This window comes from Electrophorus electricus, chromosome 13 (assembly GCF_013358815.1).
Source record: "Electrophorus electricus isolate fEleEle1 chromosome 13, fEleEle1.pri, whole genome shotgun sequence".
Classification (NCBI taxonomy): Eukaryota; Metazoa; Chordata; class Actinopteri; order Gymnotiformes; family Gymnotidae; genus Electrophorus; species Electrophorus electricus.
In genome coordinates, this window is record NC_049547.1 from 20,148,635 (window position 1) to 20,165,053 (window position 16,419).

The 16,419-nt window shown below is 45.0% G+C and overlaps 1 protein-coding gene across 1 annotated transcript in view; it reads right to left on the minus strand.

Moving 5' to 3' along the window:
• Nucleotides 1-7,745: 7,745 nt before the first annotated feature.
• The window catches only part of htr1d (5-hydroxytryptamine (serotonin) receptor 1D, G protein-coupled), a 21,333-nt gene continuing 12,659 nt past the window's right edge, over nucleotides 7,746-16,419 (minus strand). Inside the window, exons 2-3 of the mRNA XM_027031334.2 lie at nucleotides 12,717-12,780; nucleotides 7,746-10,385 (exon numbers count right to left, since the gene is read on the minus strand). Of these exons, the coding sequence (XP_026887135.2) occupies nucleotides 8,519-9,664 (1,146 nt within the window). The 5' untranslated portion in view covers nucleotides 9,665-10,385; nucleotides 12,717-12,780 and the 3' untranslated portion in view covers nucleotides 7,746-8,518. The remainder of the gene's footprint in view (nucleotides 10,386-12,716; nucleotides 12,781-16,419) is intronic.

The window sequence follows — 16,419 nt, forward strand, 5'->3', positions numbered from 1 at the left end:
ACATTGCTAAACTTTGTCCTAACCTGGTCTTAACCTAGTCCTAACATTGCCCAACTTTGTCCTAACCTGGCCCTAACCTACTCCTAACATTGCCCTAATTTGTCCTAACCTGGTCTCAACCTAGTCCTAACATTGCCCTAACTTTTTCCTAACCTGGTCCTACCCTTGTCCTACCCTTCTCTTACCCTTGTCCTAACCTGGTCCTAACTTGGTCCTAACCTTGCCCTGTCCTTGTCCTAACCTGGTCCTAACCTTGCCCTACCCTTCTCTTACCCTTGTCCTAACCTTGTCCTAACCTTGGCCTAACCCAGTCCTAACCGGGTCCTAACCTTGTCCTAACTTTGTCCTAACCCAGTCCTAACCTGGTCCTAACCTTGTCCTAACCTGGGCCTAACCCAGTCCTAACCGGGTCCTAACCTTGTCCTAACTTTGTCCTAACCCAGTCCTAACCTAGTCCTAACCTTGCCCTGTCCTTGTCCTAACCTGGTCCTAACCTTGTCCTAACCCAGTCGTAACCTGTTCCTAACCTTGTCCTAACCTGGGCCTAACCCAGTCCTAACCGGGTCCTAACCTTGTCCTAACTTTGTCCTAACCCAGTCCTAACCTGGTCCTAACCTGGGCCTAACCCAGTCCTAACCTTGTCCTAACCTGGGCCTAACCCAGTCCTAACCTGGACCTAACCTGGTCTGGCTGCTGTTTTCTCTCTCTTTGGCTCTGTTTCACAAGACTGCTGTCCCCTCTTCACTTTACTTCCCTCTAATACAGCTGAACTGTGCTTTGTTTCTCAAGTCTTGAGCCAGTGTTTGTCTAACAGGGCCACTTTTAAGGAGCCTTTGATTAGCTTTGTTGTTGGTAGTCCTGTCTTTATTCTTGTCACGGTGCGGCCCCTCTCCCCCCATGTGTGTTTGTCAATGTGGCCACGCCCTCCTTGCGTCGCACACCTGCTCCTTATTGTGTCGTTATCATATGTATAAAGCTTCTGTAGTTTACGTGTTTGTGTTGTCGGTTTTTGCCTCTGTTAGTGTGTGTCTGAATGTCAAATAAACGTGTGTTGGTCTGTCACGCTACTCGTCCCCGCATCCTCCTTAAAGCCTCCGCGTTACAATTCTGGGGAAGACATTATGAAAGGTACCAAGCAGATTTCTGAAAGTTCATTTTAGAGTATTTATTTTCTTTCGTGCTTAACATCAGTAATGTTTCTGAACCCTAAGAGGAGACATTAGGTCTGATGGCTAATTAACATGGTCATTGATACCTGGTGAATTAATTGGTTTTCAAAGAAAGAAAGAAAGATAAACTATGGGGTCATTTTTATAGACATGACATCAATAATGTGCTCCGTGGTTCAGCTGGTATCTCAGTGATGGATGGAGTGAATAATTAAACTTGGCAAACACAAATATTGACCCAGAATAATGCACTGACCCCGGTTTCCTTCTTCCTGTTCATGAAGAGGAGGAAACCACTGACCGCTGGTGCAATTAGATCACCATTAACAATCTGCCCAGGACCTTTAACCTGAGGGGAAAGCACATTTGTCATTCACATTCAAAAAATAATTCCTGGCTTGCGTCCATAATGGCCTGGTGTTCCCAGATAAGGCACAAGGTCTTAGATTGGAAAAATAGTGTACACTGTGATTTTTCAACGGGTGCTCCTAGCGTTACATTTCACATTTGCCTAGCAAACATCAGGGAGTCGGTGTTTCTCATCTGAGTCCTTGAGACCCATCGAGCTGCTTTAGCTCATCTCCCAACTCACCTGAACTGAAATATTTAAAGAATATTTCAGCGCTAAAGCTCCAAACCATGTTTGGGGTCATTTAAAATGAATTTACAACTAATATTGGTCAAATACTTTATAACAGAGTTACAGCTGGCACAAAGAGGACCTCTCATGGCCCAATTTTAGGTTCAAGCAATGCTCATTTACAAGCACTGGCATTAAAACAGTTTAGTAATATCACATCCTCAGCTCATTTCATGAATAAGTGTTTTAATGTAGTTCTCCAAAAAAGTAACGATAAATCTTAATTTATATATTAGCTTGACAGCTAGCTTAGTATCTCCAGTCAGCCTTGTAGTCCAGTTCCTTAGTTACAGCAGCAACTTCCTTAGTTACAGCAGCAACTTCCTTAGTTACAGTAGCAGCGCCCTTAGGGGATCATCCTCCACAAGTATTTCAGCGTTACGTAAATGAACATGCCCAATGACGATGTAGAAATTTTACCATATGAAGCGAATCAGTGTTTACTTGAACCAGAGTCCTGATGATGAGTTGTCATTGATGGAAGATGAAACGCGTTATGCAGTGTATGCAGTGTTCGGCACTGGCGTTTGGGAAACGAACACCAGGAACCACAGTCGGCCCCACAGTGCCACGCCTGCCTCTCCTTGCCGACGTCTCCGATCTGGTTTGCCAGAATACTAGTACACACCTGAAGACTCCTCACATTCTCCTCATTACTGCCCCCCTACTTCAGCTCCCCATCCTTACACCCATGTCTCAAAGTATCGCCAAGCCCACGTTGCATACCGAGTATTCCGGATACATGTTTGCCTTCCTGGTTTTCAAATCCTGCCTGTGTTTCAGACCTCGTTTCCTGCCTGACCTCTGGACACCTCCCGGATTCTGCCCCACGTTATCAACCTTGGGCTGACCTGACTACGATTACCTGCCCGACTCCTCTAACCTGTTCAGTTTCATTAATAAAACCGCTTGCAATTGGATCCTGTTCCTCGTGTGTGCGTGCAATCATAACAGTTCTAGGGTGTTAGGAAACTCAGTTCTAGGGTGTTGGGAAACTCAGTTCTAGGGTGTTGGGAAACTCAGTTCTAGGGTTTTGGGAAACTCAATTCTAGGGTGTTGGGGAAACTCAGTTCTAGGGTGTTAGGAAACTCAATTCTAGGGTGTTGGGGAAACTCAGTTCTAGGGTGTTAGGAAACTCAATTCTAGGGTGTTGGGAAACTCAATTCTAGGGTGTTGGGAAACTCAATTCTAGGGTGTTGGCAGACAGGGGCTGTTATTCCGCAGGCAGGTCAAGTGTAGGCACATGGGTCAATTGTGGCTGCTCAATAGACATAGATATGCCACTCATAGTTTGCCACTCACTAATTTGCCTAGTGGACACTATATGACTTTTGGCATCTCAGAATTGTTATACAGCACACACTACATGACATCTATCGCCTGTTAACTGTGGCTCTGTTGACGTAGAGGTGTGCTCACTGCACGGGTGATCAAAGATGAAGCTCACGCACCATACAGCCTTCCACGTGGACGGATGCCTGATGACGCACCCTTGATTCCCAGATCATGCTCTGTCACTAAATTACACATGAGACAGGATGGAGACTGCGCAGCTATCTTGTCAGGGAGACGTGAGCATCGAGGGCTGTCAGGGGTTGGTGCAGATCCCAGATCAGGGTTAAAGTCATGTAGCGAGAACCTGCCATTAGTTCATTATCACTGTCATTATCATTAACTCCCTAAACCCTAAGCACTTGCAAATATGTCGTTACTCTCATTCTTCAGTCTTGTAACATGCTTTTCATTGTAGTTCTGACGTAATTAAAATTTTATTGTAATTCCTCAACAATACTCCTTAAGGATAATAATAATATAGTCAGCCTGAAATTAAATGATGATTTAATTAAGACATTTAAAAAATTAAATGATGATTCACTACTGCAAATATAACATCTTAATCTGGGACTGATAAATTCATTCCATAAAGTTGAGTTTTTTAAAAAAGGATGGGAAGGTTGTCTGAGTGTGTTTGTCTGCATGTGGGTGTGTTTGTGTGTTAGCTTGTGTAAGAATGTAGGTATATGAGTGTATCTGTGTGTGTATTTGTGACAGAGTGTGTGTGGGAGGTATCATCATATGAAGTGAATCCAGAGGCTGATGATAAATTTATAGTCAAGGTGCAAAGGTTTTCTCTCTGCCATTGTCATACACACACACACACACACACACACACACACACACACACACACACACACACACACACACACACACACACATACACACATAAGTTTTTATTATTGTTTATTATTGTTGTGTTCATGCAGGCATTGCATGAGTAGGCAAATGTGAATTTGCCCCAGGCAAACTTTAAGTCAGCATTACTCAACGGCGGTCTGTGGGGAGCTGCGCGTGGTGTGGCTTAGTGTTCTCTCCGCTCTGATGCTGCCCGTTCTACACATCAGCTACTTAGTCCACTTTTTAGGAGCGGAGTCAGGTGTGTGAGAAAGAGATCAGAAAAGCACAGGGGTCCCTGTATCCTATTGGGCCAATTCCCACAGTTCTAGCCAATCAGGAATCTTAGATAAACAGGGTAGCCGTGGCAACAGTTTTCAAACACGAAAACAGTCAGGGAACTAATCAAGAAAGTTTCCCTTCTTGTGTTCGTAGATACACACAGATCCTGAAATGTAAAAAATATTGAAATATCTTAAAAATGGCTTAAGATTGCGGTAGAATGGTGGTGTGCAGAAAAGTATTTCATGTTTGAAAATGAATGGGAATACAACATATATTTGATGTGCAAGTTTGTTCCACTCAGTCCTAATGGGCACTCGAAATAAAATGTGCACTCGATCCTAATGAAATAGACAAAATGGCATTTGGTTAGCTATCATTGTCTCCTACCTGTTGTATGTATGGTGATACTGTTTGTTTATCTCTCCATCTGTAATGCATCCACTCACCTGGTGTATGATCTTCAGACTTTGTTTAGAATACAATATATGTATAAGGATGTAAAGGACCATGGACTGTTTCAATGGTGCGTCACAGCAGAGTTATTTTGTCCCCCAACGGTGGCAGGAAGCCAAATATTCTCACCTCAGGTGTATTCTACCTGACTGATCTGCGATCAGCTGGCTGGTGCGGGTGTGGCCCTATTGCTGTAGACGTTCTCGCTAACCTAGGGAGGTTGGACCCTGCACTGAGGTTGACCATGGCGTGCATCTCAATAAAGATGGCGCTGTAGGTGAGACAATGTGAGATCGCTCATCAACAAAACCTTTACTTTCAAGGACTTTTTAAAACCCATGAGCTGGATTTCTTATTTTTAACGGAGACATGGCTTGGTGTTCGTGAATTCAGCTGTCCGCCCGGCCTGTCACTTTTTAAGATGTCCAAGATCTCCTGGAATTAGGGAGCAGTGGCTGTGGAATGTGAAAATCTTGCGGTCGAAACAGATTTGAAGTGGATTTATTGAAACTGGGATGTAGTGACCCCCTTATCTGTCCTGAAATTCATAGGCCAAATTAGATGGTGATTTTATTAATGAATTTATTGGAGTTGCACGCCGGTATTTTTACCCCATGAATTCTCTCGCTGCAAGCCTTTTTGTCAGTAGCTTATTTGGAGACGTTTACATTAGGGTGTGCTATCCTTGCTTCATCTATTTCAAGTGCTGAGGATTTAGTCACTAGTTTTAACTCTGCCTTCCTATCAATCTTTTCCTCTGTAGCTGCTTTTATATCCAGGCACACCAGGGTTAGAGTCAGACAGCCCTGGTTGAATGAAAGCATTCGTATCCTTAGACAAGAGTGTTGAAAAGCAGAGCAGAAAGGGAGGAAAAACAGACTGCATTCATCTTAGGCGATTTTAAATGACTGGCCCGCTTTCCTTTCAAAAAGTCACTAAACGGGCCAGGGAAAGCTATTTTGCAGATATTATATCTAGACAGAGCAATAAATCCAGAATTTTATTTAACACAATAAATTCCATTTTGAACCCACCTGTTTGCTACCTCCTTGAGATTTCTAAAATTTGTGAGGACTTTCAACAGTTTTTTACTGGCAAAATTGAGAAGCTCAAACTGAGGACGACAGCCTCAGGCAATGATCCCCCTTTAAATTTGGGGTGCCTGGACAGTTTTTATAATGTTGAGGCCATTTCCCTTTCTCTGCTGAGAAATGTGGTTTTCCACCTGAAATCTATAACCCCTTCTGGTGATATATCATCCCCACTCTTTTTTTGAAGGAAACATTTGACATAATAGATCCCAATGTGTTGGACATTTCCTGCTTCTGGCACTGTTCCTGCATGTTTCAGGCATGCTGATGTGCAACCCCTCAAAAAACACAATCTTAGCAGCTCTATACTGTCTAGCTGTCAACCAATTTCAAAATGGCCATTCCTCTCTAAAGTTCTGGGGAAGGTTGTGCTTTTACACCTACGCTTATTTAACAAAACATTACATTTTTAAACAAGTGTTGGCCCTTCTAAAAGTGAGTAATGATAGGTGATAAGATTGCTGCTTTCAATACTGTTGACCATAAGTTGCTCATTCAGCACCTTGAGCATATGGTATATGAGCTAAGTTAGCATATTAGCATATAAGCTAAGTCTTATCTTTGTGATAAGACTTTTACAGTACATGTTGATCATTTCTATTCCTCCACTTCTACCGTTCATTGTGGAGTTCCTCAAGGATCTATTTTAGGGCCTTCAGTTTCATTGTTATGTCATAGAGGCTGTACCTCTCCTTGTGGCCAATGGATCTGTGTTCTTTCAAATGCCTGAATGAATGTTTGGATGAAATTAAGTGTTGATTGGCAAACAGTTAAATTACGATAAATCTGAATGGCTCTCCCAAATACACTGACTTTTTAATGAGTAACATTGGTGGACTGTCAGCTTATGTGAAACCTCATGTAAAGAATCTAGGGGTGATATTTGAATATGACCTTATATTAAACAAATGAATTTGTCATCAGGAGTAGCTTTTTCATCAATTGCAAAGATTAAATAAGATTAAATTGCTAAGAATAAAATTTCTGTTGACACAAGATCTGGAAAAAGGCGTAACCTCATTTCATGTCGCTTAGTCTACAGCTTGTATATGGGTATAAGTAAATCAGTCCTCGTTTTCTTGGTACAGTTAGTAAAAAGGCAGCAGCACACCTGCTCACAGGTACAAAAGAGAGAGATCATATCACCCAAGTTTACAGGAGATCATATCACCCTATAATTTACAGGAACTAAATCAAAGTTTTTAAGTCCTTACATGGATCTGCTACGACTTACACAGGAGATTTGCTTCAACTTCATCCTTCTTCCAGGTCTCTGAGGCAATCTGATCTGTTGTTCTTGGCTGGGCCTTGGTCTCAAAGCTCAAAGGTGATCGAATCCACCTAGGAGGTCTGACCCTCCTAGATTACCCACCAGAGGTCCAGTCTGTTGGGGTGCTTCACCCTCTGATCACCCCTGAGAGCCCCACTGCCACATTACAGTACCTTTCTAATTATACATCTAATTTCTATTTACTCTAACTGTGAATTCGCCGTACTCACCTAGTTACATGCATTGCCAGTGGTACTCCCTAGACGAGTTTTAAAGCCCCACTGCATCCATTCTGCTTCTGTCAGCTGTGAGGAGCGGTTCCAACGGGTGCACATTCAGTGTGTTGAACACGCCTCCCATCTCAGGATGTTGGCTATGCCTTTAACATGGCTGGACAATCATAACACTGATGATGTTATAGTAAAAGAGTATTACCTCACAGAGCAAAAGGCAGCCCCCTAAAGCCATCTGAAAACTGTACTCAAAATCCCCATAGTTGCATCATAAATGTTTTTTAATGGTTATTATTTCTAGTTAATAATTATTTATAATACATAAATAAGGCCCCGTACTGTCGTGATACCAATGACCACATGACAACGCACAAAATCCCAAAAGTATATATATATATTTCATATACTTTCAAAAATGGAATTCTAGCTTCACACTGGAGAACCTAAAAGGAAGCTTGCCAATCATTTCACTGAACACCTTCAGACAATCAGAATGAAAGATTTGCCATTTCCAATAGCAAAGCATTTTAACGCTACGGACATCGCATTAATAGCAGCTGTGTGCACTGCCAGTTGTTGCTATGGCATAAATGAAGTAAAGAAATTTAAGGACAAAGAACTGATCTACACCCAGAATGTTAGATCCCCATGGAATGAACGTTATGATTTAAACATCTAACATAAACCGGATTCATCTCCAAGAACTTCAGGAGCACAGATTATGATGGACAGATAGATCTTATGTAGAGGTTTGACCAATTTCTGCAAAAAACCTTTTTTTAAATTCCATTTTAGAGAATTTCAGAGCATTCCAGATTAGTGTCTTTGCAGAGACAGTTCTCTCATGAGTCCTTTTTCTTTTGACAGTCTTTTGGTTGGGTTCAGGTTTTCTAATGTTCGGAACCATAAGCTATGCATGCACACACAAATCTACTGGAAAACATACAGATTGGCACAAATATTTATCTTTTTACAGGCTGTGTTATGTGGTTTAATTTTGTGAAAACATGTCACGACCAGACCATATGAACATGGGTTTTGCATTTTAATACACCGAAGCAAATGCTACAGAAAACATTTAAGGTTGCTCATGTCTGGTCTGAAGACCCAGCCTGGCTGGGTCTGAGATCAGTTTGGATGGAACTCTATCAGCATTGTTTCCGATGGACCACAGGGTCCGACGGGTTCTGGACGCCTGGCCCCGTTCAGTAGCACCTCTTGAATTTGATGAGCTTGTGGAAGGCCTGTTTGAACTCATCGTTGAACATGGTGTAGATGACGGGGTTGATAAGCGAGTTGAGATATCCCAGCCAGGTGAAGAAGTCGAAGAGCAGCGGGTGGAACCAGCACTTCTTGCAAATGGCTGTCACCAGCGTTCCCACGAAGAACGGCAACCAACACACGATAAAGGCACCCAGGATGATGCCCAGGGTCTTTGTGGCCTTCCTCTCCCTTGCCGCACACAGACGCTTCCTCTCCAGCACGCTGTCTGCCAGCTTCACCTTCACGCTGTTGGTGAAGGGCGGAGACCCTCCTCCTCCTCCTCCTCCTCCTCCTCCAGGATGAAGATGCCCCTCCGGGTGGGCGGAGGAGCTGAGGGAGCAGAGAGACGACCCGGCTGACGTCTGGATGAGCTGCGCCGTGGTGAAACGCTTCCCGTGTGACAACGGGGCCTTGAAGATCCTGGAGCGTGCCGCCACGTAGATTCGCCCGTAGAGGATAACGAGCAGCACGGTGGGCACATAGAAGGCGCCGAATGTGGAGTAGAGCGTGTACGAGATCTGGTCTGTGTTGACCAGGCACTCCGTCAGCTCCTCGTGGGCCTTGGCCTGCCTCCAGAACAGCGGCGGCATGGAAATGGAGACGGAGATAACCCAGACGACGGCGATCATGAGCGCCGCCCGCCGCGTGGTCCGCCTCTTGGAGTACTCCAGTGCGTCCGTGATCGCCCAGTAGCGGTCCAGCGCAATCACGCACAGGTGCAGGATGGATGCGGTGCAGAAGGTGATGTCCGATGACAGCCAGATGTCGCACACCACCTGGCCCAGCCTCCACGTCTTGCTCACCGTGTAGACAATGCTGATGGGCATGACCAGGATGGACACCAGCAGGTCGGTCAGCGCCAGGGAGCCGATCAGGAAGTTAGCGGGCGTGTGCAGCTTGCGGGTGAGGACGATGGTTGCGATGACGAAGCCGTTGGACAGCATGGTGGCCAGGGTAACCACAGCCAGCAGAGCGGCGAGGGAGATCTGCAGCCCCAGGAGCGCGGCTTTGTCCCAGGCCTCTGGTCTCCCCGAGCTGCCAGTTGTGTTTGGAAGGTAAAACTCGGCAGTGATGTTGTATTCATCCATCAATCTCTGCTGCTTTTACTCTGATGTTTTTCAAAGAAAAGTGTTGCTTCACGTGGGGTAAAAACGCCAGTTTATACTGTTTGTTTAATTTGCTTCCGCATCAAACACACAAGAAAAGCAGCGGGCTGTTTTCTGAATCAGGCAGTTTTTAGAAGTCAGTTGTTTCAGAAGTCATGTTCGGTGCACACATTCAGTTCCCATGCTTAGAACAGAAGCTTAGGCTGCGGTTCAGTCATCTCTGCATCACTGTTTCATGCAGTTCCGAGTTTATACGGTGGAGCGGAACGTTATCACCCATTATCTCCTTCTCGAATGACGCTATAACCCAAACTCATTTGTTGACACTGTTGAGCCTGTGTTCCAGTCTAATGTGTTGTTGATCTTACTCTCTGCGCATGGAACAAACGAGCCTTCCTTGATGGGTTGCTTAGATTCCTCGTGGAAACGATTGGAGCATGCTTCCTGCTCGTGCGCCGTCCCTGCTGCTGACTGAGGCTACAGGCTGTTGTGGGGGCTCCACTCTGCTTATGAACGCCGCTGGGACCACCTCCCCAGGACACACGAAGAACCAGCTTGGCACCAGAAGTGATCTTTGCCGCTAGCTCCTCCGGCTGGGAGGGGCCACTCCTGACGGAAAGTGCCAAAACGGAGCCACAGGGCCGCGCCGGGACTCGGCTCAGCTGCGGCGAAGGCCGGATTGGATCTGCATTGTAGTGAATATCTACACAAGAGAGAAGGAGAGGATGACAGAGAGAAAAAACAGAGATAGTGAAGAAAACGTGAGGATTTAGTGCGGGACCCAGAGGCATGCGTGAACGCGATCACGATAGCTTTGCGTGCCCCTGCCCTGTCTCTCTGTAACTGATGCATCTCTCTGCAGATTTACAGACCCTTGAGGCTCATGCAAACCGCATAGGAAGCTGTTTAATTAGAGGCATGACACGGCGAACACGTTAATAAAATGCAAATGGGATATTTTATCGCTGTTCCTATTATCTGTAATAGAGAAAGCATGAGCACGCGCAGCAAAACACACTATCATTCATCTTCATCCTAGCTCTCTATCCACTGACTCACACACACACACACACACACACACACACACACACACACACACACATACACTATACCACCCACAAATGATTGCAGTTTTGATTTGTAGCTATTCATCACTGTCTGAGCAGGCTTAGCCTGCTAAGAGCTTTGCTACGGAACCACACGCTGAAAGTTAAAACAGACGTCTGACTTGCATCTTGTCCAAGGTCACTGCAGTCTCCGAGAACTGGCTGGGTCATGTTTCCTACAATTGGATCATATCTTTTCTAAGTGCAAGCACCTAAACTGCACAGAATTTGACCTTCACTATGTCAATTCGAAATTTCAAATAAAAGTTTTTTTAAAAAACAAAACAGAACACAAAAGCTGTTGCCATCTCTCGCCAAACATACTTTCGAACTTGGCCATTAATCCAGGTGTGCCGATGAATCCGGCCATTGAAATCGGCCACTCATACGTTGCAATCAGCACTTCTCTCCATGACGTCTGACTGATAAACGGCCCGTCTGAATGTGGGGGTGCAGACACCTTAAACCCCTTTCGTGGTCTTTCTAGCAGAGTGAGAGGTCAGCATTTGACTGTGTGGCTGTCTTTACACTGAAGGCGTGTAAACGGCATTTAGAGGTGGTAAGAATGTGCTTTTAGGACACACTGAAACACATTTTCCAAACTCAAAGCTTTTTATTCTGAGGAGAGAGAGAGAGAGATAGAGAGAGAGAGAGAGAGAGTGCATGAAAAAGAAAGCAAATGAAAGAAAAGAATGAGAGAGGCACTAAGTGAGAGGGAAAGAGAGCAAGAAAGAGTAGAGAGGGAGTGAGAGGAAGAGAGAAAATATTCCTCCTATCTGGCACTGATCACACAATGAATTCAGCAGATAAATCCGCACTAATGAATCTGATCGGTTTTCCCACTGGCCCCCAAATCCTGAGAATCCCATAACAATAATAACAGGGCAGTAAAATGCACTTCTGCATAATCCTGCACGATAAATAAGCTCTTACCCATTCCTGTTCAAGGAACGTTAGTATTGTGCTTCAGCTATCTGATGAATCTCTTCATGGAGGTGATGGAAACAGCGGTGAGTGGTAAAGTGGCTACAGCGTAGTTGTAGGCTTGCCCCCTGGGGGCCCTATTTGGTATGATCCAGCAGACGGGGGCCGCTTTTGGTACGGTCCGGCAGGCAGGCGACACGAGGCCGTGACACCACCTGCACGACACCTGCACCTCAAGTGTCGACAACACACACCTTTTGCAATAAGGTTGGACATCTTCACGGATATATGAATAAATCGGACAAAAACACGTACATGAGAAGCATCAGGTCAACCCAAATTCCATAACGTGACATCTTAATTTCTCTGCTGGTAAAGCGGTTGTTTTCACACTTTTTTTCCACGCTTCACCCACTGGATGGTACCAAACTTCCCCAGTGGGGCAAAACGTCTCCCAATAGATGGTACTGGAATTGCTCCAGTGGGATACTAATTCCACTTTCACCAGTTCAAACTTTTTCTATGAATCGCACCTGCAGTTAGTTTTAAATAAGTGTTTGTGTGTTTCTGAAAGAGGCAGGACATTCCACCTACAGCCTAACTAACTGCCTTAAGATCTAAGTTAGTGCACTAACTACTTTAAACGCTGAGATAGTTCAGCATTTTTACTTAGTTGTTTCTGATTCCCTTTCAAAATTCGAATGTGTTTGATGTGGCTGGTAGCTGTTCATCTTAAGGGGAAATGTGTCACAGAACGCAGTGTGAGTTAATGCTAATGGATACGGGCAAGACAGATAAAAATAAAAGACTTTATGATCACACATCTGTTTGAAGTTTTCTTGGCTGTCCGAGGACTGGGTGCTCCTGACTCTCTCCACCAGTCAAAATCCATGTCTTTGGTTCACGGACTCTTCTGAGACTTCCTCAGTGCCTACCCACACACTGTACCCACACACTGTATTCACACATTGTACTCACACACTGTACCCACACACTGTACTCACACACTGAGTCTGCTGCTCCAGTACTTCGGTATATACCTGCCTCTGTTAGGTTCCAAAGCACCCACTAGAGAGAGAGAGAGAGAGAGAGAGAGAGAGAGAGAGAGAGAGAGAGGCATCATTTGCTTGGAAGTCCAAATGAAATCAGTGGTCATGTAAACTGCCTCATGTTCTCGCAGCAGAAAATAAGATCCATTTTGAGAGGAAAAAGAACCTGCTATCAGGCAGACACAGAGAGAGGAACAGAGAGAGAGAGAGAGAGAGAGAGAGAGAGCGAGGGAGAGCTATAAGAAATCCTTTAAACGAGTCAGTGTGTACTTCAATCAGACCAAACCTTTTCAGTTTTTTAGCAAACAACCAAAACAATGGCATGTGGGTCCTGTCAGGTGGGAGTGGGGTGTAACATAAGAAGGCCCTACTGCTTTCACTGCAAGAAGAAGAAAAGGGAAACTGGCATTCCACACACTGCTCTGTCAACACCAGATTTCGTCCTCTCCAAGTCTGAAACCTCATCTGAGAATTGGGCTAGGTGTCATCTTAAACATTCAGTCATTAGTATCTCCTTCACTCCCACAATCCGAGAAGTATGGTCTACGACTCTGGTTTTGAGTCAGGATGCTTTTAAGAACTGTAGCACTTGTGGTCTAAACACAGAGCGTACAGATTACATATTTAAAGTTCACGAGAATGCATCTTTAAGCATTAGTCATTTTAGCCACAAGCATATCCTTCAGTGATGAGCGTTAACCTTCAGTGGTGGGTAAGGACCTTGAGGTCAGTCATGAAACAGCTATAGTTTTACTGCTGAAGGTGGGATATGCTTTAAAAAAAAACACTCAACAAAAGCTGAAAGAGACAGTGAAATATAGTTTTACATGACCTTTGAGCTTTCTGCGTGCTAGCGAGTTGTCTGTGGCTATGCAGTGGAAGTCAGGTCCTGTGAAACGTGTTGGCAGAGAGATCACCGACAGTGTGCTTTTCATGCCGCAAAGCTGCTTTCAGTCCGAGAAACAGTACGAGAGGAGTGTGAAGTTTACTCATATGTTTGCTTGCCTCTGAAGCTCGACTTTGGTCAGACTTTGGTGCCAAAATGGATCAATGGTGTCTCTGTGGCTAAGGTACTGGGCTATTAATCAGAAAGTTGCTGGTTTAAGCCCCACCACTGAAAAGTTGCCACTGTTGGGCCCCTGAACACGACCCTTAACCCTCAGTCATAATTGTAAGTTGTCTTAGATAAACGTCTCAGGTAAATGTGAGAAGTACTGAAATTAAGGTGAAGATTAATGGACAGAAAATGCTTCTTTTGTGCCTGAACATTAATGGTTAACACAGTTATACTTCCACAGCCAGCACTGTGTGTGTTTCGTCTGCATAAGGCGGGACACTTTTCTACTTGACACGCTCTCCTTGTTCTGTGGCCTTCTCATCTCAACGCCACAAGCGATTGTGGGACGTTGCGACAGAAAACCCAAAACCGAGTTAACAAAGTCCTGAAAGGCAAAGGCCTCTGAAGTCTTTGTAGCCTGACCCCTGACATCCCTGACATCCCTGACATCCCTTCGCAATCCAGGCAGGGTGAAGGCTCAGAGAGAGAGAGATAAATTTGATCGAGTGAGACACTCGAGTCACGGGCATGCGCAAAACTCTTGGGTTACAACAAGCACGAGTTCTGTGGCTCTGTGCAGGGGCCGACAGAGCTGTAGGTGCGGCCGCAGGGAAGATGGTCCCCTGACCGGCAGGGCCAGGATGTAGGGCCTGGGTCACACTATAAAGTCTAACCAATGGACCCCGGGGGACAGCGTGATGGGCCATAGAGGTCCATGCATAATGTAAACCACTGCAAGGTTTCATTTTATGGATACAGTGGGTTTGGATATAGCAGATCTGGACACAGTGGACCTGGATACGAAAGGTGTGATTACTACAGGCCCCGACGGAGAAGGTTGAGGTACAGAAGGTCCGGATATAGCAGGTCCGGGTTCAGCAAGTAAACAAGTCCGTTCTGGTGAACTGGCGCAGACAAACGAACCGGATGAGTGAAAGAGGGCCTGGGGCATTTCTCATTTTCAGCAGATGTTTCTGACAGCTGGACAGGACATCGAGAAACAGACAAGAAATTTACAAAACAGAGATGGAAAGACAGGTGTGCAGAAGGGTATGGGTTCAGGTGGGGTAAGGAGACGTTTCAAGGAATATTTCCCTTCCTTGCAAAAGAACCCGGCTCATGTCACTAAACTCTGTCTCCACACCAAACCAAAATGTTTTATCCAAGTCAGCTTATGCAGATCCCTGTCAGTGACTCTGTTTCAGGCAAGTGTCCCAGGGGCCTCTCGTGTAGCGCTTCGTTGACGCAGTGAGGCTTCCGAGCTCTTACACATCCGGCTCCTGTAGGAAAGCCCTTTGCTGTCAGCTGGGAAAGCTCTCCGTCCTCCTCTCCGCAGTCCCAGACGTGGAAAAAGCTGTACGTCTGGCAAGCGTCTGTGGAACGAGCGCGGCGTCTGAGTCTTCCGTGCTCCTCCTGCTGCTGATGTGTGCCGGTCCACGCGAAGCAAAAACAGTAAATTCACATGCGAAATACCAACGCTGTTATCTTTGCGCTTCACAGAGCGCACGGCCGAGCCGTAGGACCAGACAGCGTGTCCAGAAGGACTGCTTTGAAGGTGAGGGGTTACATCAGACGTCTGAAAGCGCATGACCTCCTTAGCTTTTTTGATGCGTTTTGACAGTGATAGGAGAGGGGGGCCCCACAGTGGTGGGCCACAGTTAAAACAAAGCATCTGTACGCAAAGGTATTCCTGCTCCAGCCAGCAGTGGGGGCCCTCAGAACCGGTGGACAATAGTAAGCCCATGTGTGAAGGCAGACGCCGACTAAATCCTGAAGGTCTGCTATAATGAGCATGCTGTCAGAAGTTACTTGTTAAACCTTAATAACAAATGAACCCCTTTTAAGACCGAGGGGTAACATGAGTAGTCACTGATTTAATGAAGTCTCTTTGGCCTTTGTTTAAAAGAATCTAAGAAAGTTTCCTTGGGCAAGAACCATTCACATGAGTCATTCAGAAATACATCAAAGCTGTCCAACTATGTAAATATGTCAAAGCCGTCAAACTACATAAATATGTCAAAGCTGTCCAACTACATAAAAATGTCAAAGCTGGCAACTACATAAATACGTCAAAGCTGTTCATGTACGTAAAAATGTCAAAGCTGATAACTATTTAAATATGTCAAAGCTGACAACTACGTAAAAATGTCAAAGCTGTCTAACTACGTAAATACATCAACGCTGTCCAACTACCTAAAAATGTCAAAGCTGACAACTAGCATTTCACTGCGAGTTATACCATATATGACTATATAAAACAAATAAAACTTTAAACTTTGAACTACGTAAATACGTCAAAGCTCCCCAACTACGTAAACATGTCAAAGCCGTCCAACTACGTAAAAATGTCAAAGCTGACAACTACGTAAATACATCAAAGCCATCCAACTGCGTAAAAATGTCAAATCTGCAAAAACTCAAGTCCTCAAGTGAAGGCAGAGGAGGTGTTCCTATTTCAAACAAAGTGTGTAAACCTGCGTTGATCTATCACTGGAGTCCTGAGGCTGAGAGCCCCTCTAATGAAGCAGTGAAGGTGAGCCGCGAGCGTTTCTACTGGAGCATACGCAGCTGGTGCTCTCACACTCATCTACAGTCATTAGC